Below are 24,895 nucleotides of genomic sequence, written 5' to 3'. Positions count from 1 at the left end.
AGGTGACCTATTATGCTTTTTTACATTTTGAACTTACTTTGTAACTTTTCATGCTTAAATAGCAACATTACACCAAAGCACAATCCAAGGGGAGTTATTCTCTGTATCAGTAAGCACTGTTTCTGAACTCCCTGAAAGTCCTCGGTTGTAGTCCTGAGTTTTCTTCCAGAAATGTATATATCACAGTATTTCCCATTTAAATTATTCCCACTCAAGGCATACGCAAATAAGGGGCGAGGCCTGGTTGAGTTGCATTATCGCCGCAATGTTTTTTCCACCCTGAAACTGATGAAGTAAAACTGATGCCATTGTTAGTGTTTACACATGAGAAGCTGAAACTTGCTGTTATGGTAAGAGGCGTGACATTTCCGCTCAAGGCGGTTGACCATTCACAACACACTGTTCCTGCAGACCAATCAGAGCACAGAGAAAGGAACTAAACAGGACGTTACTGACAGACTGGGAAGAGAGGTGCTGCAACAATGAAAAATATGTGAAAAATATTGTGTTTTTTGAGAATTCAAGCATGAAAACCTATTCTAGTATTCCCAAAAACAAAATCAAGACTGTAAAAGGGCATAATATGGCCATTTTAAAGAATCAGTAGCACTGTTCGTTTTTCACAACGCACAAAACTTAAGAGCACACAGGGATGAAAATACCTCACAAGAGCTCCTATCTCGATGAGAGGAAGATTGAATTATTTATTTTGCGCTGTTGTATTTTTTGCTCTCTTACAACATCTCATGTTGTTGTAGCAGTTGTAGAGAATAAAGACGTTGAGATGGCACATGAGCACAGACTCGCACCGCTGCTGCAGAGATGATAAGCACGACTTCAGTTACTGCAGCATTAAAGCAATGGAATGATGAGTTTGTCAGTTATAGTTACAACAAAAAATGTGTTACCTTTCAAACTGAATGAGGTCCTGACTGTTTGTGGTCAGTAAAAATCCCCATGGTGTTTCTTGGAAAAAAAGAGTTGGGCTGTAATTCTGGCATATTTGCCCTCAGTCTCTATCCATCATGGCCTCTTAATCAACCTCAAATACACACACTGGCTGACTACATCACTATTTGGATTCCCCCTCTCTCACTCTCTAAAGCGCTTTTGTTTATTTATTTTTTTATAAAGGGGAACGTGATTTTTTTTTTTTAAACGAATTACATTTACCATTTAAATATATTGAGATTGACTTAACCTTGTGAAGTCTACTTCTTTTTTGACCATTTAATGTCTTTGTGTTTGTGTCTAGGGGCATCCCCAAAGCCTGGTCATGGGCTCATTTCGGGCAGGGCAGTGGGCCGATCCAACTGGATGCAGTGCAGTGCACAGGCAATGAGCTCTCTCTGGACGAGTGCCGTCACAGCGGATGGGAACAACACAACTGTGACCATATGGAAGATGCTGGGGTGTCATGCAACCCCTATTCAGGTCTCGTCCTTTACATAGACACACACATACAGCCCTACTTTTAGGAATACCTGATTCTGATTGGTCAACCGCAATAGTCTCTACAATTGACCCTAGTAAACTTTTTTATGTAGCTGTGCTAGTTTTATATATTTTGTATCACTCAATTTTCTCTCTTCTAGCATTAAAAAATAATTTCAACTCAACTCAATATTTAATGTCTACTTATTTATTTATCTGGTAAGTAGCCGTGTAAATGGGATAACGTACAACAAACAAAATAAACCCTATTAGGATGAAACAAGACCCCTTCTCTTCAGTTGACTGTACTTTGTCACTTTCCATTGGCCATACAGAAACTGTCCAGAGAGGAAATGTGTGTATATCGTGTGTTTTTTATATGTATTCAGATGGCGTGGTGAGACTGGTAGACGGTGATAACCCATGGGAAGGTCGTCTGGAAGTATATCACTCCGGGGACTGGGGCACAGTGTGCGATGACAGCTGGACGGAGCAGCATGCGCAGGTGGTCTGCAGACAGCTGGGATTCAGGTGCTATTCTTTAACTCTCCAGTAGCTGTGAATATACAGTAGAATATACACACAAACCTTCAGTGCTCAACAAAGTTAGGAAAACCCTTATTATGACTATTATTATATTGTCACTGTTAACTTCTTAACTTAGGGGATTTGTTTTGCAAATGGCTGTAGGGGATTAGTAATAAAAAATTCTCTTAGAAGTGTCCTACTCAACAAAAGTGGGTGTCCAAATTCTCTATGTTCTATATGCATACATAACAAAGTTTGTGGGAGATTTTCAAGTGGCTATTGGGGATTTATCTTTAGTGTGTATGTCCATGTAGGGGTGGTGCGGAGGTCGCCCCCGCTGGGGCGTTTGGAGAAGGAACGGGGCTGATTCTGCTGGACGATGTGGAGTGTGTGGGGAGTGAGAGCTCTTTGCTGGAGTGTAAACATAGTGTGTGGGGTCGACACGATTGCTCTCATAGTGAAGATGTTGGAATACGCTGCCACAGGGTAGAAAACAATGAGGTACCGCTGGCTCCAGAAAGTACTGGTAAGTTACCTTGCATGAGTAGGGCTTTGTGTGAGGTACAGATATGTTTTGCTGATAGACTTCTCTGTCTGCGCCATTTCGACCCCTTCTGAAATTCACAGGGGTTTTAAATGTCATTTGTTGACAGAGGCCAGGAATAAACACGGCCATTGCATTTTACCAAGCACTCGCTTTTATTGATTAAAAACTTCAATTTGAATTTCAATAAAGTATTGTGTGGCACTTGGCGACCACAACACTACCTTTGACATTTGACTGTGTAATATTAGACAAACATGATTTTTTTGTCCCTCCAAACAAACACCATTTCAATTTAAACTCCATTATTATATAACATCACTGCTCTTTTTGCTCCCAGCCTGTGACATTTTGGGTATGTTTGAAAAGTTATGTTTGAAATATAAGGTACGAAAGACAAGATTGATGTTAGAATAATGTTGAATGTTCCGTCTGTGTTGCTGTGATAAAAGATGACAGTTGTCAGAATGAGAAAATTAATGATTTTTTGGGATCTAAAAGGTCATACAATGTCTCTTTTTATAATAAAATATGTAAGAGACTTTGATGTAACATTTGAGTTTTCACCTTAGATGGAAAAAAATGTAATGGTTTTAAGAAATTAATACTTGTATTCAGCAAGGACACATTAAATTGAACAGAAGTGTCAGTAATAATATTTAAAATGTTACTTAAAATTTTAAAAGATTTCAATTTCAAATAAATTCTGTTCTTTTGAACAGTCTTTTCATCAAAGAATCCTGGATTTTTTTTTTATCAGTTTCCCCAAATATATTAAGCAGATAATAATAAGAGATGTTTCTTGAGCAGCAAATCGGCATATGTTGATTTCTGAAGGATCATGTGACAGTGAAGACTGGAGTAATGATGCTTAAAATGCAGCTTAAAAAGGGAAAAAAGTCGGCACACCACTGCTCCAAAAATGAGAAAAATTTAATGATAAACTCACACACAGGTGGTAACGTTTAGAACAAAGAAAGGCAAATGAAAAATACAAAGATAATGCATACTAAATGTGAAAGTCAAATTAAACATACAAAAATATCGATTCAAATAGTGATACCCGGCATAAACCAAAAATGACATCAAGAGCAAATCTTAAAGAAACGGACGAATATCAAATTCTACCTAGGTGCCATAGTATTTTGTGTGTAAATCCAGAAGGTTTCATGTTTTAAAAGTAAATTATTAATGTCGCCTTAGCGCCGTGGAGACTTCACCAATTCTATTCCTAAGTATTGTAAGGAAGAGACCGAATGTCTAAAAGTCGCAAAATGCTGAGCAACCGGACTTTTAAAATCTCGACTTTTAAAATCTCGATTTTTGATGTTCTGAAATGCGGGTTTTTGAAGATCTACTAGTTTTGCCCACAAAGCAAAGGCCGCAGGGGCAGCGCAACATTACATTACATTAGTCGTTTTGCACAAAATTGTGACTCTTATACTGAACATTTTTGCAGTGTGAGGATGGTTCAATGTTTTAGTTTTGTCAGTGAAATTACATTGTTGGCAATTACCACATCTATACTTACCAAAGGACATCTTGTCTAAAAAATGTGAAGGAGGAGTAACATCAGCTTGGACCAGAATATTACGAAGGTTAGGTGGTCTCTTGTATTCTGCACGTGATGGCTTTTTAAAACATTTCTTGAGATTAGGGTCACTATCCACTATATGCCATTATTGAAGTAAAACGCCTTCTATGTCCCTTGCCAACGGAGAGTATTGAATATAATAATTTACTCAATGTTCAAAGGTCTTATGTATTTTTACAAGACAGTCACTTTGAGACATGTTCGAAAAGCGATTCTCAGCCGACTGAATCCATTCCTCCTTATATGCTCTTGCTCTAAACCAGCCTGATAAAATAATAATAATAATAATAATAATAATACATTTAATTTTTATAGCGCTTTTCAGGACACTCAAAGACGCTTTACAGTTGTTGGTTTACATTGATAAAACAAACAAAACAAGGTATATAGAAATGGTTACATACTGTAACTAGCACAAGAATTGAAGAACTGGGAAAGTCTGTTAACGGGAAATAGCTAGTTCAAAGAGGTGAGTTTTGAGGGCCCGTTTGAAGGATGTTAAGGTGCTTGACTGTTTGATGTGTTCCAGAGGGTTGGTGCAGCAGCTGAGAAGGCTCTTATAGAGCTTTATAGAGCTCTAAATAGACGCTTGATGTTGAAAATCATCCTCTTTACTACCAATATGACGTATGCGACTGAATACGTTTTAATGACTCAGGGTGGTAAGATGTACCATACAACAATGTGTTGCGATCAATGGTGAATTTCAGTGCACTGCAGTTATTATTAACCAGTTTGTGAAAATCTAACAACTCAGACACAGTACATTTCCATTCTATTCAGCTTTGCCATCACAGGAATAAATTCAAATATAATTTTAAATTGTAACATTAAGAAATTTTACTGCCTCCAAACTTCTGAATGGTAGTGTATATAACAATGTTTTTTTTTTATTAATTTTTTTTTTTCAATTGCATCTTTATTTGTCATAATTGATACTATATCTCACAGTATTCACCTTATATGCAGTAATTATGGCTTTATGTTTCACAATGTACCTAATTATCTCAAAATGTGACTTTACCTCTTTAAATTTTATTCTAAACTTTATCACACAATTAACAGAGAGCAGAAACAGGCATCCATATTAAAGTGAATATTTACTGATGAAAAAAAAACATGAAAAAAAATCACCTTAAAATGAATATCATAAAAGTGGACTAACAAGCTAATCTTGAATATGTTTGTTTCCTTTCTGTCCTCAGATCTCTTCCTTCTTACCTTCTTTTTATTTTTACAGATATTAAACTGTAACCAAAGCTGAATATACAATGTACACAGCCCAACCAAAAAAGTTTTTTTTTTGGATTTAAATAGGCAATTGCTTAAGAGTCCATGATTGCATCATTATTGCAGTGATTATTATGTTTCTAGCATGTTAAATGTTTGGCAACAGTTGTTCTTACCCTAATTGATGGAGTGTGTAGCTTTTTATTTCTTAAACAACCATGTACTGTAGCAAGACACATCATGACCAAAAATATATGCACCTCTTGATTGAAATAACATCACCACATTTATTTCCATCAAGCATTGTATCAGTATTTGGTCATTATCTTGTATTGACAATGCAAGAGTCAAGCACTCTGTAAAGTCTCCTTCAGCACATCCCAAAGACTTTCAATGTCTTCCCTCCCAACCGTTCTTTCACAGATTGAGCCTGATGAATCTTGACATTGTCATCCTGGAATATGGCCATGATGTGTCTTCCTACATGGTTGTTCAAGAAATGAAAAACTACACACTCCATCAATCAGGGTTAGAAGAACTGTTGCCACACATATAACATGCTGAAAACATAATAATCATTGCAATAATTATCCAATCATTGACTCATTTGCCTATTTAAATCCAAAAAGGTTCTTTTTTTGGCCATACAATGCACTAGGGGGAGGTATACTGTAACTCCTGTTTATTAGCTAAATGTTGTTTACTAGCTGGAATTAGTTACTAGCTGGTGAACAACAACCCTTGCTTCTCATTAAACCATTTACTAATGATTTAAGTGCTGCACGTAGCTCACGGCAGCGCAGGGTGTATAGCAATGGGTTAATGCCTGAATTCAGCAGACATAGAGTACTGCAGAAAGCAAATGCCCTTTTTTGCGGTTTTGAAAGCTCTGTCGTAACTACATCTGTCATCATGAAGGAAAGGACAGGCAGCCAGCACACCAACAGAATCAAAATTATACAGCTAAAAGTCTTTGCCAAATGGATGTCCATGCGCATGCGTGCTAGCCCTGGATGTTCAGTGTTCATGTTGGCTTCATGTTTGTGGGCCCACCACAATATCAGGGCATAGGCTACCAGTATGAGGACGAGCACCACCAACACAAGACAGGCAAAGAATGCCAGGTAGTTACGATCCACGTACGGAAAGAGATGGGACTGGGAGCACGATAGACAAGTCTGACAACTCCAGCCCATCAGAGGAAGGAGTGAAATGAGGACAGCCAAGACCCATAATGTCAGAATTCCCACCAAGGTTATTTTACGTGTCAGCTGCATCTTGTAGGTAATAGGCTTGTAGATGGCGTGATAACGGTCTACTGCCATCAAAAGCAGACTTCCAACCGAGCCTGTAAACGCCATGGTCACGCCACTCAGCTTAAGCAGATACTTTGTTCTCTGAAAAGAGTCGTCCTGTTTAAAAAGGTGGAAATCCAGGAAGGTGATGGTGAAACAGCAGCTGGCAATAGTGTCAGCTAGTGCCAAGCTGCCCATAAACTGGTATGATGGATGTCGCCTCAGGTTCCCAGAGCTGGCTATGACAACCAGAACAAGCATATTGACCAGGAGGCTGAAGGGTGCGATTACGAGACAGATCGTGCCAACGGCCACCTTCTCTGTGCTGCTTAGCACCATGTAGATATTTGTGCAGTTTGTCATTTTAGTGATAAAGCTGTTTCCTTGCAGCTAAATCTGTGGAAAAAAGTGTATCTTATCATTTTAGATTTACACAATTTGCTAATGTAGTAATTTTGTAGTATTACTCACCTGTACGAATCAGTTATAAAATGTGTTCCTTCTGTTGTCACATCTAACCCAGTATAAGCATGTTACACAGAAAGGAAGTAAGGGAGGAAAAAAAAAAAAACATAGCCATTTCCTTTGTGGTCTTGACAGTGCCGCCGCTCCCACCACGCGCATCATTCGCATCATGCACTGTGCGTAGGGCACCAAGTCCTGAGGGGACACCAAAAATGGCTAGCATCGGTACTGGGTTTTGATAATCAGAGGCCAAGCATCTGCAAAGTTTAATCTCTTAACTGCCTAAACACATTAATAATAATTATTATTATTACCATGATTATTATTATTATTATTAAAAGTGTATGTGTATATATAGCTAGACAGAAAGATAGACAGACAGACAGACAGACAGACAGATTTAAATCCATATTAAGATGCCTCTTGTAGTGGTTAATGTGGTTTTCAATATGAAGGCTTACATTTTCAGAAACTGAAATTGTATTCATGTGTGTGTGCATTCTGTTGAAAAATCTATTTTATTTGTTTGACTATTTAAGATTTTTACATGATATGCGTAACCCATTTTACTTTTGTAATGTGACATATTTTTGAGTGAAATATTAATAAGGACAATGAAGCGCAGGACTTTATTCCTTTAGGAATTGATTGGATTGTGAAAGTAGGGGCGTAGAAATTACAGATTTAAAGGAGGGGTTGAAAAATAAGAGATGTTAAAGACGTCAGCGGAAAAGGAAAGATGCTTTTTTTCTGGAGTAAAATGCACTGATGAATTGTGTACAGTAAGTCCATGATTGTATATTAAGAAAGTAATTAAGGGCCATTTAGATGTCATGAGGACACTATGAATTGCTTAAAGTCTCCCTGTAGGGCCTTTGAACTAAGCTTTGATTACCAAAATGACACATTTAATCGTTTTTTTCTTGAAAAAACTTCCCCATGCCTTAAAATAGCTTGAATGTAACTCAGGGATCAAACATTGACGTGACTGGTTACAAATTCGTCATAAACACACCAGCGGTTTCAAAACGCGTTTTCGAGACTGTCTTTGGTTCACTGCAGTTTTATGAATTTACACATGGTTTGTCTTAAAGCATATTAAAACACCACAAAGACATATAAACAACATTAAACAATTGAGTTTAACCACAGGGGGATTTTAACTTTCATTTTTCTGAAAACAGAAACCTTATTATAAGGCCTTTACACTGACAGTTAAAACCATGTGCATTGTGCACATCATGTTGTGGTTTAAGCTACACCGCTAGTAACAGATCGGATGTGGTCCTTCAGTCTGCAATCACATTTATTAAATCATTTCTGTCTTTCAGTTAATTCCATCCATGTGCTGGAACTGGCTACATCATAATAAGCTTAAATGGAAAATTACTTCCTTCACTTGTGGGAATATATATATTTTTTTCATATATTATTTAAAAGATGCAGAGTACTCTAAGTGACAAAATCTAAGGTAGTTTCTATTTTGCTTGCTTTTCTGTGGTTTCAGGACCTCTGGTACGATTGGCAGGTGGCGACAATAGAAAAGAGGGCAGAGTGGAGGTGTTTCTTAACGGAGAGTGGGGAAGTGTCTGTGATTATGGCTGGAATGATGTCAATGCTGTTGTCGTCTGCAGACAGCTTGGATTCACGTAGGGAACCATTTGCAACATCTCAGCTCTAAAGCATCTCATAATCAGTACCGTGGAATATGATTCATTATCATTCCTCAGTCATGATGAATGGAGATAAAAAAAAGAAATGTCTTTACATGTTTTTATACTCTCTATGGCAGTGGGGTGTCAAAAGCGCGACCGATGGGTTATTTCGGAGCAGGGAAGGGGACCATCCATCTGACCAATGTGAGGTGCACTGGGAAGGAGTCGTTCCTCGGAGAATGCCCTTCTAAAGAACAAGACAGCCACGCTTGTAAGCACGGACAGGATGCAGGTGTAGCGTGTGATTATTTGCCGGAGCCAGAGGCTGACACAGCAGTGGTGGGCACACACACCTGCGGTTTGAGAGCTGGCGCTGAGAGACGCAGCAAGAGAATTGTTGGTGGATACAAATCTCTCAGGTAATCAAATTTTACTGCTGTGGAATCAGTTCTAGAACACATGTTGTGGATATTTGTTCAAAATGCATTGAAAATACAAGTTATTTTAAGACATGCTACACTTAGAAAAAGGTTAGATTAGGTTCTATACAGAACCCTAGGGATTTTGACTCCATTTTAAAGAACCCTTTATGCCCAAAAAGGTTCTATTTAGGAGAAATGCCTTAAATATTGCATAATACTTTCCTTTTTAACAGGTTATTTCATTTTTTTCTAGTTATGAAGTATGTTTACAAGTTGTTTATTTAAAAAATTTAATTAAAATAACAAATTAATTGAAACAAAATGAATTAAATCTAAATCCATTAAATTATCCCATGATGGGAACCCCTAAAATGTATATATATGAAGCGCGTGTCAGAACCCTTTACTGTTCTATGTAGAAACTTTTCTTCAAAGAGTGTAGTACATTTCTTTCTCTCAGCTTTCCAGATCCCCTCATCTGCAATTGGTCAGTTAAACAGATAATCCCACCCTAAACATTGACTAAATGAAATGTTTACCCATGACACACCCATGACTAAAATGAAAACTATTAAAAATCACTTTTGGTCATTGAAATAAAGCTGAAATAAAATAAAAAAATAAATAAAAATGCATGCTTCCCTTTTGAATGATTTTTAATTGATAAAATACTATTCTGACACCCTACTTCTTCCCGAATGAATATTACAGTGTCTATTTCTTGACCTCATCCAGTGTGTGTGTGTGTGTGTGTGTGTGTGTGTGTGTGTGTGTGTGTGTGTGTGTGTGTGTGTGTGTGTGTGTGTGTGTGTGTGTGTGTGTGTGTGTGTGTGTGTGTGTGTGTGTGTGTGTGTGTGTGTGTGTGTATCCCGCAGGGGTGACTGGCCCTGGCAGGCGTCCCTGTGGCTCAGATCTCAGTCTAAAGGGAATCAGCCTCTGTGCGGAGCAACTCTCATCAACTCCTGCTGGCTGCTCACTGCAGCTCACTGCTTTAAACGGTAAGAGAGACACTTGCTGGACATCGCTGGTATTAGCTACTATGCCTGGGCTCTTCAGCTGTAACCTCAAGGGGCAATTTCGACTCTATAATCATTTTTAACTGATTGATTTTGATTAAATCACTGAAACTGCAAAAATAAGAAACACTCTGCAATCATGAAAATTATAAAGCACAAATATCTGCACTGCAAAGTACAAAATATTTTCAGGACACGGGAATGCTCATTTTTCTTCACTGGCTTACTTAATGATTTAATGTACTGTTCTAAATAAAAGAAGATCTCCCTATGTGGGTTGAATATATGGGCTTTAACAGTTTAATTTTCTTTTGTTCCCTAATTTGTCTTAAAATTGCTAAAATCTGATGATTATTCTGAAAAATGTTTGTCGCCCATCAGATTTTTGGTCCGCAATAAATGTAGTTGAAGAACACTGGCAGATGTATTTCTGATGTCATCTGGCACAAATACATTAAAAAAAGTTTTAATTTAAATATAAAAACTTTCTAAAGCTTTATTTACCAAGACACATCCTACTAATTAGAATACAATGTATTTAGACTACTGTTCAATTTTTTTTTTTTTTTTAGAAATTAATACTTTTATTCTGCAAGGATGCATTAAATTAATCAAAAGTGACAGTAAAGATATTTATAATGTTACAAAATAGTTATATATTTTTTTAAAACGCTGAACTTAATATTAATTTTAAAAAAAATCCATTCACAGTTTCCACAATAACATTAAGGAGTACAACATACTCCACAGGATGTGGTGAAATCATGCAGTCTGTGATGGACAGATTGATAACGGCAGGAAATCCAAACATTCGTCTATCATTCATCGACCTCAAATAGCTATGGCTTATCACTTGAAACAACTTTACTGCAAGGTCTGCTTGCTCTAGTGTTAACCGAGATAAGTGTGCGCTATTATTAGGTGATCATTAAGTGTTTGTGTGAGTGCGCTCACTGCATGACATACAGGCATACTCCGTCATTTTTGGTCATTCAGATAAGAGGAATTCAAACTGTAAAGGGTTGACTTTTATTTCTGTAAATTCAAAATAACAACAAAACGTTGTGCTTTTGTAAAATAATGAAAACAATCAGGATGCGTTTTCTGACGTCTTGGTGTCAGTCACGTCACAAAACGAACCGAAACTCAGTGGATACATGCCTCACAGACAAGTTTTATAATGTAATCCATATGGCAGCTTGGTGTGTCCTCTACTGCGGAGATAACGAAACAGCATTGTGACTTAATCTCTGCGGCCAAAAACACGACACACTCATAGTCATCATGATTTTTTTTTACGACACACTCATAATCATCACTTTTGCCGGTGGGCTGTGGCAAGCTTTATGTGTGTGTTTGAGCACTGGTTAGGCTATGTAATATATGTAGGCAATAAGGCTCGCTTGATTAATGGCTTATTAATATAAATGCACGATTAGTTGACTAATCGCTTAAATGAACGACTACTAGTCGACTAGAAAAATCTTTATTTGAGGGCAGCCCTGATTAAAATAGAAAGCAATTATTTTAAATTGTCATAATATATCACAATATTATAGTTTTTTTTTTGTCAAATAAATGTAGCCTTGGTGAGCGTAAGAGATTTTTTTCATTAATAATAAACAAATCTTACTGACCACAAATGTTTGAGTGGTAGTGCATGAATTTATGTAGCAGTGGAAAGATGGAAATGGCAGTACATCATCTGTAATATGAATGAAATGTCTTGATTCTACAGGTTTGGCAGTGATGCTTCACGGTACGTGGTGAAGCTCGGGGATTATCACACGCGGGAACAGGATGATTTTGAACGTGTGCTCTCTCCAGAGCGCATCGAGGTGCACAGGAAGTACCGAACGGAGAGCTGGGAGCATGACGTGGCTCTGGTCCGGCTGAAGGGCGCCGAGGGGAAGTGCGTAGCATTTAATCCCCATACTAATGCCGCCTGTCTGCCCGCACCTGGCAGCAAGTGGGGCAAAAGACCTGCGTCTTGTGTCATTACTGGCTGGGGAATGACAGGTAATGTTGGGTTGTTCTTACATTGGCACAATATTGGCAGGTCATGAAATGACACACACACACACACACACACACACACACACACACACACACACACACACACACACACACACACACACACACACACACACACACACATAAACACACACACACACACATATGTTTGGGATCTTTAAGATTTTTTGGTAACACTTCTGTGAATTATAAGTAACGTTGCACCTATGTGTCAACTAACTCTCACTAGAGTATTAGTAGACTGTCTGCTTAATGTCTGCTAACTCTTTATTTTGAAGCTCCCCAACTGACATTCTACCGACTATAAGTAACTTTGCAACTTCATGTCATCTTATTCTAACTTTAGCCCTACCAGTCTACTAATACTCAGCTAACACTAATGATGTCTTCTAATGCTCACCAAGGCCATATTTATTTGATTAAAATACCGTTATATTGTGAAGTATTATTACAATTTAAAACAACTGTTTTCTATTTTTAATGGATTTTAAAATGTAAATTATTCCTGTGATGGCAGAGTTGAATTTTCAGCATCATTACTCCAGTCTTCAGTGTCACATGATCCTTCAGAAATCATTCTAATATGCTGATTTGGTGTTTAATTTCTTATAGTTATCAATGTTGACATTTTTTCCTGCTTTGTGTGTGTGTGTGTGTGTGTGTGTGTGTGAGTGTGTGTGTGTGTGTGTGTGTGTGTGTGTGTGTGTGTGTGTGTGTGTGTGTGTGTGTGTGTGTGTGTGTGTGTGTGTGTGTGTGTGTGTGTGTGTGAGTGTGTGTGTGTGTGTGTGTGTGTGTGTGTGTGTGTGTGTGTGTGTGTGTGTGTGTGTGTGTGTATAGTGTCGTATTGTGAATGATTCATCAATCCATGTTATAAAATGGATTATCTTTTTATAACAAAAATCTGCTTTTGTTTAGAACAACATGAAGGACAGAAATGTAATTTTGGGGTAACTGGTCCTTTAAATGTGCTGCAAATGGTGTGTTACCATTTGTTTTCCACATATTTTTCAGACACTGAGCATCCCAGCACTCTTCTTCAGGCCTGGGTTCCTCTTCTGCCCTCGTGGCAATGTAAGAAGCGCTATGGCGAGCGTTTCACAAGCCACGACATGCTGTGTGCGGGCAGCATGGCGTCTGACCTGAGAAAGCATGCTGACAGCTGCCAGGGCGACAGTGGGGGTCCGCTAGTGTGTCAGGGTGAGGCAGGGCGCTGGGTACTGACAGGGGTCATTTCCTGGGGTCACGGCTGCGGTGACCCCTCGTACCCAGGTGTGTATTCACGGGTCAGTCGTTACCTGCTCTGGATCGAACAGGTGACACACAGCACCGCCCCTCTTCAGCACTGAAGCACCACTCTCTCGGAAAACCACCCGCCTGTCACACCTCAGAGACCCAGGACTCTATGAAAGGAAAAACAAAAGCCTGAGAGTGTTTAACACCTTCTATATGCTTTCAACACCCTGGATCTTAATTCCTCTGTATTCTATCTGTACAATTCTATTTGACATCTTTAGCATTTAGAGATTAGGAAGTCTAGAGTCTGGGAAGGTTTTCATTAATCTAGGAAACTGTAGAATGACCAGTGTGATGTTAAAGGGACAATTCACCTTTAATAATGTTCGCTCATCATTTACTCACCCTCTAGTTCCAAACCCGTATGAGGGTTAGTAAATGAGGATAGAATTTAAATTTTTGAGCGAAGTGTTCCTTTAAAGGATTGTGCGACATGTGATTCTACTGTGCATTTAAAATGTTTCTAGCGCCATCCAGAGGCTGCAGTGCATGTTAATGTATGTATTGTATTCAAAAGCCATTTGATGCAGCTGCCCAGGCCCTCCGCATGGTATAGAATGGTAGCAAAAGCTCTTCAAAAGCAGGTTTGATTTTTATTCTGTGGGGTGGAAGAAAACGGAATGGATTCTTTTACTATTCTACTACTATTACTAACAGAAGGGTTGAACTGCACCTCTAATCTTCGTGGAAACATTTTCAGTGTTGTAGATTAGACAAGTAAAATGAATCACGTAGGCTTTATTAGACAGCGACAGTCAAAGTGATCTTTAAAGCCATGTGTCTTCTTGTATGTGTCATACATTTAATGCAGTTTTTAAATCATGTACAGTAAATTATGATATTTAACTTTCAAATTGGCATTCATTTACTATCAATATTGATGCATTAACATACAGTTCTTGAAGATAAATGACTTAATATGTTTTGTTTGTCTCAGTCTAAGTACAAGTTTTAGAATGGCATTTTAGAATCATAATAGCGAATAACCTAATGTGACTTTTTTCTTATTTGTCATGGTGATTTCAAACGTCTGGCATTATGTAAAGGTGGTATGGCAATTGCTAATGGGGTTTGTCTATTCAAAGGGTGAAATCAAGAGGAGTTTCTCATTTCTAATGCGTAGAAAGTGCAAGTTTGTGACTGACTATATTTTGGTTGACAGTCAGTATAATGAGATTTTATTTTGTAGCATCTGTACTTTGTTCTGTGAAATGTGTGTTTTCATCCAGTGGGTGGCGATATTGTGTTTTTTTACGCAATTCTGTTCTGTGCTGTATATAGATTCTAGATTACTCGATTTGTTTCTTATTTTAAACCCCTTTTGACTGTTTCTTCACGAATTCCATCAGAATTACAGAACCGAATTCATGCAAAGAATGATAGATTTTTGTATTTAATTTGAAGAGAAAAAAGTAAGCAACAAGGGCTCTTTAAAATTCCTCATTAAGAGAGGCAATAGGCAAATGTAGAAATGACATCACAGATGATGGATGAGAATGTAAACGCCAAGAGCTTCATATACATCCAATTTTGTCGTGATTGCACATTTAGACGTGATGAAAATCTGAATAATTTATTTCCAGTTGTGCAAAATATGGGCTGGGTGAAAATAATGTGACATTTAAAGTTTCAAAAATTACAAGGAAGTCTAAATCATGTCCGTTTTTATTTGTGCTCTATTGATGCAACAAATATTCACAGAATCTCTCTCTAAAACACGAGATCTGATATCACTTCTAAAAAGCCAGTTCTTAACATTAAAAAGTTCTATTCAGCCTGCTTCATAATTAATGCATATTGTCGTACAAGTTATTCTAATAATCTGATATTGCCTGCTAGATTATTTAACAGGCATATATTATTCATGTAATCTTAATGTTAGTGGAGCCATGCCTTCCGATGGGCCCGCATATTTTTATGGCATTCTATTGCTATAAAACCCAGGGCTACTGTACACATTAAATGGTGGATTTTCAAGAAATAGGAACATTTAAGATCTCAAAGCACTACTTCAGTTTTTTTGCTTAGAGGGTCTTGAAGGTTTGTTCTGGAGATGTATCAAATGGGAACTGGACTGTAAGTGCGTCTCCTCTCTGAAGACTAACTTCTGTGTTTGGATGGTGCCTACTTAGATCTTCAAAAGCCATTTTAGAAGTAAACCACACAGGCCTCGCTCTCAGAACACTGCTTAAAGTGGCCAATCACTGCATCAAAGCTTTGGGACTCTTCATCAAGGGCCGTGATAAGGAGCTCATCTCCCTGACTCTGGAGAGTGTTGATATCTGTTGCATGTCATGCAAGCATCTGTTTGTACGTTGATGATGTTCTCAGTCATTACCAAGTCTTTGAGTTTCTGTTAAAGAAAAAAAAAACGCTCTGAATATTTTCATGTGTGACAAGTGCCAAAATAAAGTGACCTCTTCTTGTGGCTTTGGCATTGTATTGCTTCACATGGTTTAATTGTAGGCTATATTTAGATTTATTAAAATACATTATTTTTCACATTTCATATAGATTATTCATTTTAATTAGATTGTAAGAAATATTATACCACTGCAATAAATGTTTTTGCACTTCAAAAATAACATGTCATTAAAACGATAGCACAAATAGCACACAAATAAATAAATGAAAGAAACTTTACCACAAAGCAATAAATAAGCCACTAGTGATTTTCATAGTCAATATATACAGTATATATATATATATATATATAGTCAATATATATGGGCCATTCTACAGAATTGAATCTCTACAAACAATCAACCAAAAAACACATTTAAAAAGCATTTAAGTATTCAAATTTTAGATGTTTACTAAGATCCTTCTATTATCTATTACATCCCACAATAATATTTAAAATATAAGTAAGCTTTATATATATATATATATATATATATATATATATATCATAATTTATTGGGTACTTTCAATTGGGAGGTGGCTGTTCCGAACCCTAACCCCTAAATTTCAACTTGTGAAAATGATATAGGAATGGGGTTTTTTCTCTCAATTTTTTTCCATTGTTGTTTTTAAAAATATCTTTAAAAAAAGACATTTATTTTATATTTTATTTTTAAATCATGAAACTTTATGTTAAAAAAAACATGTCCCGCATTTTCATGTCACTACTGAAACAGTGTGTTTTAGTCCATTGGCTGAGACTGATTTTAAGCACAGCCCCTTCATTTTTGATCAGGAAATATTCCTGTGTGCCTCTCTCTCATAGCCTCTCTTTCGTTGTAGATAGGTACCATCCTTTTGAGGGAAATGTGTTCAAAAGTCTGAAAATCTGTGTGTAAAATCTGTTCTGCAATTAAGCAAACTTTTTTGGGTGTTTATGTGTGTACAACTAACTGTGGTAACCATGTGCTGGTTATCATCTTTGAACTAGGCTCAAAAGTATCTAAAATTGTCACTACCGAAACAGTCACTACCGAAACATGTGGTGAAGTTTCGGTTGTGACATCATGGTTTTTTGAGTGTTTTTCGATAAAATTTTGTTTTTGTGTGTGTACAACTGTTCAGAACTGTACTAGTTAATCATCTTTGAGCTAGGCACAAAAGTATCTAACATTGTCACTACTGAAACATGTCACCATTGTTTTGGTAGTGACAACAGGGAACAACTTAATCATTTATTTGGGGGAAATAAACACAATTTTAGTACAGTAATGCAATTTTTTTTTTCATGTTTTAGTAGTGTTTTAGAATATGTGAGTTAAAATTCAGTAGTCTGATGTGGTCACTACTAAAACATTACTGTCACTACCGAAAATGTGCCGTCACTTTTTAAAAACAAAATTTTAATGCAAATCATTAGTATTTCAGTATGTTTTAGTTGTGTTTTAGTATGTGAGTTAAAATTCTGTAGTGTGATGTGGTCACTACTAAAACATTACTGTCACTACTGAAAATGTGCCGTCACATGGGATGCTTTGTCTAAAATAAAGTATATTGAATTATCAACTAAGATGTTATCATAGTGTTTGGTTCAATATATATTCAAACTAATGAACCCTTAACTTTGAAATCAGTATGATTAACTTAATGCCTTTTACATAGAAAGATTGTATTCAAAATGCAACACATTTTATAAATTACACTTGAAATATTGTTAAAATTGTTATTGTTATTGATTTACCTGTGAAAACAGGTATTTTGAAAACGTTTTTCTTTTTCTTTTTTTTAAATAGCAACAAATATATTTACAAAGTAGATATTAACAAAATATTAATAGGTCAATATAAGCCTTTTTATTAAATTATTTCAGTAGTGACACATTTGGGGAGAGAAAAAATTAACTGAAAACTTTCTGAAAATACAATATGATAATTAACTGCACAATTACTAGACATATGGACATTTCCAACTACTTTGTACCAATTATGGCCCATATAGGCCTATATATATATGTGTGTGTGTGTGTGTGTGTGTGTGTGTGTGTGTGTGTGTGTGTAGTTTCATGTTATTTTTATTTTCCCTTGATAACCCTTATGATGAATAGTTTATGCCAAAGTATTTATTTTTTTCCCCTGAAGATCATAAACAGCATATTGGGCAAAAATCTTTGTCGTGCAGTCAATATTTTTGGTCTGTTCTGGGAAAGCTACAAATGCTAAAAGTGAATTTTTGTCAACTATTGGCCTATATGCTATCATATATTATTTTATTTACATTTATTTATTTTAAATCTGGTTTTAATTGATCACTTAAACAGATTTTCTAAAAGACTGTTTAATTATCAAACGATAAAAATAACCTAGTAGGTAGGTAACATGACAGGGGTGTAGTGCATGGATGAGGAGCTTAGAACTTCTGGCTGTTTTGTGAAGAACCCTCCCCGCGCGCCCGTCAGCTGCTCTACTCTCGCGCATTCGGCGCGCGCTGAAGATGGCGGAGCAGCGCGAGCGAGCGGCGCAGGATGCGCTCACTAGACATCAAAGTTCTTTCTGTGGCGTCCAGTTGATTCGGATTCTCGCGACCGCTCTCAAAGCGGGCATTTAAAACGGTAAGGGGATGCGTGCTGAGTGCGGTGTTCCATGCGTGTTCCAATGGGCTGTTTGCTTTTTCTGGAAACACACACACACACACACACTGGTTTGGCGTTGACTTCAGTTGCAATGTGGCAGTCCGCTAGATGCAGGAACATCTCGCCTTCAGTCTTGAGCAATGCATGAGGACTTGAGTGTTGCTTGACATGTTCGATGAAAGTGGTATGTACTACTCGATTGATTGTTTGTAGATTGAAGACAAATCAGTGCTATTTTTTGCAAAGTTGCAATGTTTTACAGCTTGCTTGAGACCATCAAATTCTCTACAGTCAGTCACTAGCCTACAATAGGTGGAAGAGACCTGTCAAAATGTTTGTGTCTGTAGAACGGGGTTTGTAGCCTAGTTTATTTTTAGTTTGTGTTAAGCTTTTATATCTTAGCCTAATGGAAATCAAGGTTCTGTTGCACAGTTATGTGCTGAAATGGGGTTGTTTATTTATTTATCTATAGCAGAGATTGACCGATATCGTTTTGTTATGACAGAAAACAATAATTTTTAATTGTCTGATAAACTGATATTGTTTAAAATAATGATGATTAGACCACAAAAATAGATATTAAAAATGGTTCAAGAATGTTTGATAAATAATAACAAGCCTAATGATCTATGTTTGCAAAAAAAAAATTGTTTTGCATTAATTTAGCAAATTAAGATACACTTTTCTTACTTGAGAATAATTGGCTGTTATTTAAGTCATTGTGTAATTTTCAAAAAAGTATAAATTAAGTTTAAATAAATAGTTGGTAGGCTATTATAGATACTCAACAAATGGTGGCATTTATCAGTAACCTGATAAAAAGAACCGATAATTGATTAAATTGAAAATTGTGAGTATCGGTTACAAAATATTGTTTAAACCAATCAGTCTACCTCAATTATAAAGGATCTTTTGTCACAGTTATCTCCATGTAATTCAAAGCCCAAACAAACCTGTTGATTATGTATCTTTGTGCTAAAACATACAACCTGGAATTGTTTGCTGTGGGCATTTGGGGTGTTGCCAGCGTGCAGTCTGTGATATTCTGCCAAGGTGTGTGGGAAGTTTCTCTTGATGTGTTTATTTTGTCTGTGTTTTGCACATCAAAAAAATGTTTTAGAGGGAATAGACAAGTTAATAATATTTGTTGTCAGTCTAACATAAGAATATCAGTTAAATGACATTTCAAAGCACAAGGGCCTGCTTGCTTTTGAGATCCTTGTTAAGTTTCTACGTTGTGAGGGAATAACTGGACTGTATGATTAGGAAAGCATCTGTTTTCTTGCCTGTGAATACTCACGGAAAGATAGTTTCACTGGCTGTGCATCCGAGATCTGAACACATCCATGTTATTTTTTTATTTTTTTTATACCATAGATTCTGAGACTAATAAAAATTAAGTCTCATTGAATGTGCTACTGATAAGATGTTTGAGGTTTAAAGTAAAACGAAACTGGAGTGGAAAGACACAAAAGACTATTGAAGTTTTGAAAGAAATGACTACTGTTGCTTCTGGTGGAGTGACGGCACATTTGAAATGAAATTATGAAAATCGTTTATAGACGTTTCAGCTTCGACTCCGTAATTACATTCGGCAGCTATTGAAGTAGGAGAAGAGAGAAATAAAAGAGCTTCCGCCTCCTTTGAAATAAACCTATTAATGCCTCTCGTCTGACTGAGGAACCCAATGAGTGCTGGTCAGAGAGCTGAAGATGAATACTACTCATTGAGTGCCTCATTGATGTCCTTGATGAGTCAGATATAATTAAACATTGTTGCTCGTGGGCTTTATTCTCCAGACTGTAATTTGTTTCACGAAGAGCTTAATCAGTGCTCAATAAAAGTGGAGGCTAACCTGTTTATGTGCTTACTGTGTAAATAGACCTACCTTGTCTGCACACGGCAGCCACCTCCTTCAATCTGTCATACCCTGGATGCCCATTAATCATATGCACACCCCCTTATAAATTAATTTATTATTTTTTGTAATACACTGCCATGCACACAATTTATATAAATGCTAGTTATCAGCTACTTGTGTCCATTTGACATCAAGTGCAATGTACAGATTTTTATTCAGTCACAATAGGTAAGTCAACAAAGCTGTTTGTTTCATTGTTAAGGGAGCAAAACCTGCTTTAGGATATGAAAGCTAATCCTTAGTGCAAACCAAGGCCAAGGGTTGTAGCCTAGTCATTCATTGTTTGATATGGCTCTTGACTTTTAAGACACATTCTCATGATTAGTGTCTGATAACACAGTGTCAGTTCTGTTTTTGTGATGTAACAGTGTTGCTTAGAGCAGGACTAATTGCTATATTTAACGGAACTGAACAAAGTGAGGTGTGTTTGCATGTATTTAATTAATTCAAACGCAGTAGTGTAGTACCCACAGTACGCCCATAGGCTGGTAATAGTTTATGCAATGCTTTTTTATTGGTGTTTTGGCGTAAGTGGGTTGCGTGGTGGTATTCTGTTTGTGGTGTGGAATGCTCCAATGCTTGGTTTCAGGCCTAACCATAGTGTTTTTTTCTTCAGTTCCCAAAGACTGAGTTGCTCAATGTGTCCCTGAATTCTCAGAGCATTGATTTCAATTTCAATTTATGAACTATAAGACATTTAGTTGGATTCTGTCTCTTTGTCCTTAAAGGCAGTTGAATTCACTATTGCAGTAAGTAGTTCCAAAATTTAGCCATGCCTATGTAAGCTTCACACATAGGCCTACACATCCGAGACAAATGCCGTTTCAAAATGTAGACTACATGATTATGCTGTCCCCTAAGATTTATTTTTGTTAAATTGTAACAGTGTTGCATGTATCCTTAACAGATAAGCCTATCTCACAATGCACATACTGATTATAAACATACTTGAATGAAATAGTTTGGTTGAATTAAAAATGACTATTTTTTAAAAATAAGACTATTTTACCCAGTGCATTTTAGGGTATCGTGCTGTTAGCTTAGCAACATGGTAATGTCTAAATGTGCATTCACACCATATTGGAATTACTGTAATTACAAGGTTTCGACTTGTAAAAAGCGTTCACGTGGAAGAACTCGAAAACCCGACTTGCTGACTGCTGACCACCTGACTGCTGCAGATTAATTTTGCCATTGATAATGTTGCCATTAAAACGCATAAATCCGAGTCAGAAGAATGTCACTTGTTGTCATTGCATAATTACGATAATTACAACATGGTGTGAACACGCTATAACTCCTGGGTGTTTAGCTGCTTTTGTGAAAAAAAAGCAGCTAAAAACACAGCAGTTAGATATTAGCATGTTGCTAAGCTAACAACATGTGCCGTAAAATACCTACACAAATAGGCTATTGGATGAATTAGTCAATTTAATTAATCTGAACTAGACACGCCAAGTTTATTTATATAGCACATTTCATACACTATGGCAATTCAAAGTGCTTTACAGAAAGGAATCAAAATAATCACAAAATAAAAGCAAGGAAAATTAAAACGGTTATCAGGCATAACACTGGTGTATCATATTTTTCACAACTCCTAGTTTTACTCTGAGATTTTCCCATGGTGATTAAACTGTGTCTGATTAATAATATAATATATCCATAATATATCTATGATCTATATATAGTGATCAGTGGTCCTTGATGAATGGTGTAAAGTTGATCACTCAAATTTCACAGATTGCTTTATGTCACAAAAACATTGTAACAAACACCAGTTGTAATACAGTACCATTTATAAATGGTAGAAAAGTGGTAGAAATGAATAATTTTCATCATTTTGAAATTAGATCTAGTTATTTGGGTTATTGGTTACAGAGCTCTTGCTTCAGTGTAATGTGTTCGACCCAAACACGTGATGTCCTAATAGTGAATGCCTGACTCAGTGGTATGGGCTTCCCACATGCTCTTGAAGGCAGCATCTGATGCACAGTTCCATTTCAGTCAGGATCCTGCCTTAGAAGGCAGCTTCCTAGGTTTACAACATAGCCTGTGCTTATATCTTAGGGCCATTTATCAGTCAGACTTTTAAAATATGAATAAATATTCTGATAGATTGAGTGTCAGCATGATGCGTTTAGTATAATGACAAACAATGGGGAAAATCATCCAGAAGGTCTAGACTAGTCTGTATTTTAGTTGCCTGTTGTTTTCTGTAGGATATATTTTACCGTAAATCTGATTTTCCATTTAAATTGGGATCTCTTGGTATTGCTTTCTTCACTTAAAGTTAATTTTGTATAGTTAGAGCTATTATCTTTGTGTTTTGAGCATCTATGGTGGAACATTCACATTTAAACCAACAATGAAAATGTCAGTTCAGTTTTGTGGATCAAGATGCTAACAATAGAAGGCATGCAGAGGTAGCGTCTTTAAGTCTCCTAGTACGTCCTGTCCCCAGGCAATAGTCTCCAAGCCTTGTTAGCCGACAGTTCCAGCTCTCTCCCCGAGAAGGAAGAATGGATGGTAGCAATGTTGAAAAACCCGGTAGGGGGGGGATGGTGGCGGGCTGCTCCACGGGGAGCCAAGAGCTGTCTGGTCAGGGATCAAATTCTCGCACTGTTGGCTTGCTCGCATCCATAATTCATGTGCTTTTATACTTGCAGAGGAAAATGGAAAATGTGCTGTGCTTTTTCCTCCAACTCTCTCCTGCTCTCTCGCTCTTGTATTTGCTTTTGTCCTTTCATTTCATCCCACTATTCTCTCTGACATGAAAGAGACTGCTTGAAAGCAGGCATTATTTGCTGGGAAATCAATAGATTTTTGGGTTTGTTGGATTTTCATATTTTTATGCCCGTACTCATTCCTTCCTGTGGCTCTCTGCTGACTTATTTTCCTTCACATTGCACACTAATGGCGCTTTTCCACTGCATGGTATGGTACGGTTCGGTACGGCATCATTTGGCGCTTTTCCACTGCATGGTACGGTACGGCTCGTTACGGCTCACTTGTGGCGCTTTTCCACTGCATGGTACGGTACGGCTCGCTTCGGCTCGCTTTAAATGGTACCACCTCTGTTGAGGTTCCAAGCGTACCGTACCGATACTAAAATGTGACGTGGAAGCACTGTAGATCACTGATTGGTCAGACAGACAGAATCGTCACTACCAGCGTCATTGTATTTGCGAGACATCAAACCCGTTAGATTTAAATAGCCAGTAACAGGCACCGCTGTAGCACCTGTTTTAAAACTACTTGCCTGAAGAAAAAAAACGCCCAAAAAAGAAACGGCTGAATCATGGTCAGTGGACGAGAAGTGCAGACGTTCCTCTTGTTGGTTGCCGAGGAGTGGATAAACTATAACGATCAGTCATAATTCCACCCACTTTGAAGCGGTACTAACTGCAGTGGAAAAGCAACCGAGCTAAAGCGAACCGTGCCGCGCCACGCCGAGTTGTACCACGCAGTGGAGAAGCGAGCCAAACCGTGCCGCGCCGTACCGTACTGAGCCGTACCGAGCCGTACCATGCAGTGGAAAAGCGCCATAACATGTTTTCATCTTAGTTAGGGATTTGCAAAACTATGTATGTTCAAAATAGGCTATAGCCTGTGAGTTGCACGAGTTACCAGTTGACTAATCACCTGACCCTGCATTTCCATTGCACAGGTAATTTAAGTTTTTGCTTTAAAAGACAACTAGACTTGGACTGTTTTTAACTTTGCATGGTGTTTAAAAATGCAATGTTTGTGTTGGGATGATCAAAAAGAGCAAGCACAAGTAACTCTTTTTACCCCAAGTACCTGGGAGTTTAGGTGTGTTCACTTTACACCATGTCGGAATTACCATAATTACTCCATTCCGATTTGTAAGTGTTCACATCCTCGTAGAACTCATAACTACAACTTGTGAACTCAGAATTTTCTGAGAGCTCTGCACTCAAAATGGCATGGCTTCAGCATTAAAATGTAATTAAGAAATTATTTCATAATATTTCTGTTTAATAATTCATATAGTTGAGATTGTTAATGCCTTAATAATGCAAGAATAATCTGAAAGTCTGAGGACGTGAAAAGATCCAAGTAGAATGCAGGGTTGAATCTAGTAATCACATGGTGTGAATGAATCATTTAGAATTAGCATATTGCTAAGCTAACAATGTGATCATTTGAACAACAGTAAAATACACACAAAAATTGGCTAAAGTGGTACATTTTTGTTATTATTTTGTATTAGGATGCAATGGCCATGTCTTAAAACAGGAAGAAAAAAAACTACCTCACTAATTAACTATTTGACCATTGATTTGTTATCCCCTGATAGGACACATCACATGAGACTTCTATTAGATGTCTGCATTTTTTAGAGTGTTTGCTCAACAATATGTCTCTATAGCCCCTTTCACACAGAGATTCTGGAAAATACACGGAT

At 37.2% G+C, this 24,895-nt stretch overlaps 3 protein-coding genes across 7 annotated transcripts in view; 2 read left to right on the top strand and 1 right to left on the bottom strand.

The window, feature by feature from the left end:
* The window catches only part of LOC143709743 (neurotrypsin), a 50,138-nt gene extending 34,191 nt beyond the window's left edge, over window positions 1-15,947 (top strand). For both annotated transcript variants that reach the window (XM_077200381.1, XM_077200382.1), the window contains 8 exons: window positions 1,256-1,434; window positions 1,824-1,965; window positions 2,277-2,488; window positions 8,598-8,739; window positions 8,883-9,164; window positions 10,043-10,165; window positions 11,922-12,202; window positions 13,229-15,947. In XM_077200381.1, coding sequence (XP_077056496.1) covers window positions 1,256-1,434; window positions 1,824-1,965; window positions 2,277-2,488; window positions 8,598-8,739; window positions 8,883-9,164; window positions 10,043-10,165; window positions 11,922-12,202; window positions 13,229-13,563 — 1,696 coding nt within the window. In that variant the 3' untranslated portion in view covers window positions 13,564-15,947. The remainder of the gene's footprint in view (window positions 1-1,255; window positions 1,435-1,823; window positions 1,966-2,276; window positions 2,489-8,597; window positions 8,740-8,882; window positions 9,165-10,042; window positions 10,166-11,921; window positions 12,203-13,228) is intronic.
* LOC143709764 (cannabinoid receptor 2) lies at window positions 4,989-7,189 on the bottom strand. Its single transcript, XM_077200436.1, has 2 exons — window positions 7,097-7,189; window positions 4,989-7,021 (listed from the first exon to the last, which is right to left on the bottom strand). The coding sequence occupies exon 2, from the start codon at window positions 6,986-6,988 to the stop codon at window positions 6,044-6,046; it is 945 nt and encodes a 314-aa protein (XP_077056551.1). The 5' UTR covers window positions 6,989-7,021; window positions 7,097-7,189; the 3' UTR covers window positions 4,989-6,043.
* A 2,434-nt stretch (window positions 15,948-18,381) lies between the features above and the next one.
* ndst2b (N-deacetylase/N-sulfotransferase (heparan glucosaminyl) 2b) overlaps window positions 18,382-24,895 on the top strand; it is an 87,867-nt gene continuing 81,353 nt past the window's right edge. For 2 of the 4 annotated variants that reach the window (XM_077200379.1, XM_077200377.1), the window contains exon 1: window positions 18,382-18,521. The gene's annotated coding sequence lies outside the window, so the exon portion shown is untranslated. Of the gene's footprint in view, window positions 18,522-18,592; window positions 18,727-24,895 lie in introns of those variants that run through there. The other 2 variants (XM_077200380.1, XM_077200378.1) reach the window with 2 other exon arrangements.

Source organism: Siphateles boraxobius, unplaced genomic scaffold, assembly GCF_051911475.1.
Source record: "Siphateles boraxobius isolate OS27281-9 unplaced genomic scaffold, OSU_SipBor_1 46, whole genome shotgun sequence".
In the NCBI taxonomy this organism is placed as follows: Eukaryota; Metazoa; Chordata; class Actinopteri; order Cypriniformes; family Leuciscidae; genus Siphateles; species Siphateles boraxobius.
The sequence above is the reverse complement of the archived record's forward strand: the minus strand, read 5'-3'. Positions and strand labels throughout refer to the sequence as shown.